Here is a 620-nt window from a genome sequence, read left to right on the forward strand (position 1 = left end):
ATGAAGGCCTTGTTGTTCCAATTTCTTCATGCCCTCTTGCTCCCCAACTACACACGTCTCTCTTCTTGCCCAACCATCTCCCTCAACACCCTCCCTTCTGCTACATCTACATTCACAACTTTCTCTCTCAAGCTTCTGGGTTTCCCCTTCCACACTCCGTCACTGATCGTCTCGCTTCCCATGTCTTGGCCGCCTCTTTGGTGCTGACGGGGCCGTTTTACTTGATTGCTAAAGTGGATCTAGTTCTTGGATCATCAAAACTAGTCGTTGATCATCATTTGACTTCCAACGGTAACATACCACATGGTGATGATCATTAGAACTTTCACTTCATTGATGATCAGCTGATAATTGATCGGACGACCAGGATATTACCATCGTCACCTCGTTCAACGGGTTCAAAAGCTCGCACTCGAGCAGTTGATAGATTAAGGAGGACTACCCATGAAAGAGTGGTTGCAGAGAATGAAGAGCTGGGTGGTTGTAGCATCTGCTTGGAGGAATTCAGTGCTCGAATTGAGTTGCTCCATTTTGGTTGTAAACATCTTTACCACCAAAACTGCATTGCTAAGTGGCTGGAAAATCAAAATTCCTGCCCTCTGTGTAGGCGTCCATTGTAG

The 620-nt window shown here is 46.1% G+C and overlaps 1 protein-coding gene across 1 annotated transcript; it reads left to right on the top strand.

Annotated features, from left to right (window-relative positions):
• On the top strand, positions 1 to 620 carry LOC125422668 (probable E3 ubiquitin-protein ligase RHA4A). Its single transcript, XM_048474763.2, has 2 exons — positions 1 to 200; positions 368 to 620. The coding sequence occupies exons 1-2, from the start codon at positions 1 to 3 to the stop codon at positions 618 to 620; spliced, it is 453 nt and encodes a 150-aa protein (XP_048330720.2).

This window comes from Ziziphus jujuba, chromosome 8 (genome assembly GCF_031755915.1).
Source record: "Ziziphus jujuba cultivar Dongzao chromosome 8, ASM3175591v1".
Lineage (NCBI taxonomy): Eukaryota > Viridiplantae > Streptophyta > Magnoliopsida > Rosales > Rhamnaceae > Ziziphus > Ziziphus jujuba.

What these genes read in the sequence shown, in the direction of transcription:
- LOC125422668 (XM_048474763.2), top strand. Translation starts at nt 1, where the DNA reads ATGAAGGCCTTGTTGTTCCAATTTCTTCATGCCCTCTTGCTCCCCAAC. An exon ending in ATGTCTTGGCCGCCTCTTTG is followed by an intron (nt 201 to 367) that starts GTGCTGACGGGG and finishes TCGGACGACCAG; the next exon opens with GATATTACCATCGTCACCTC.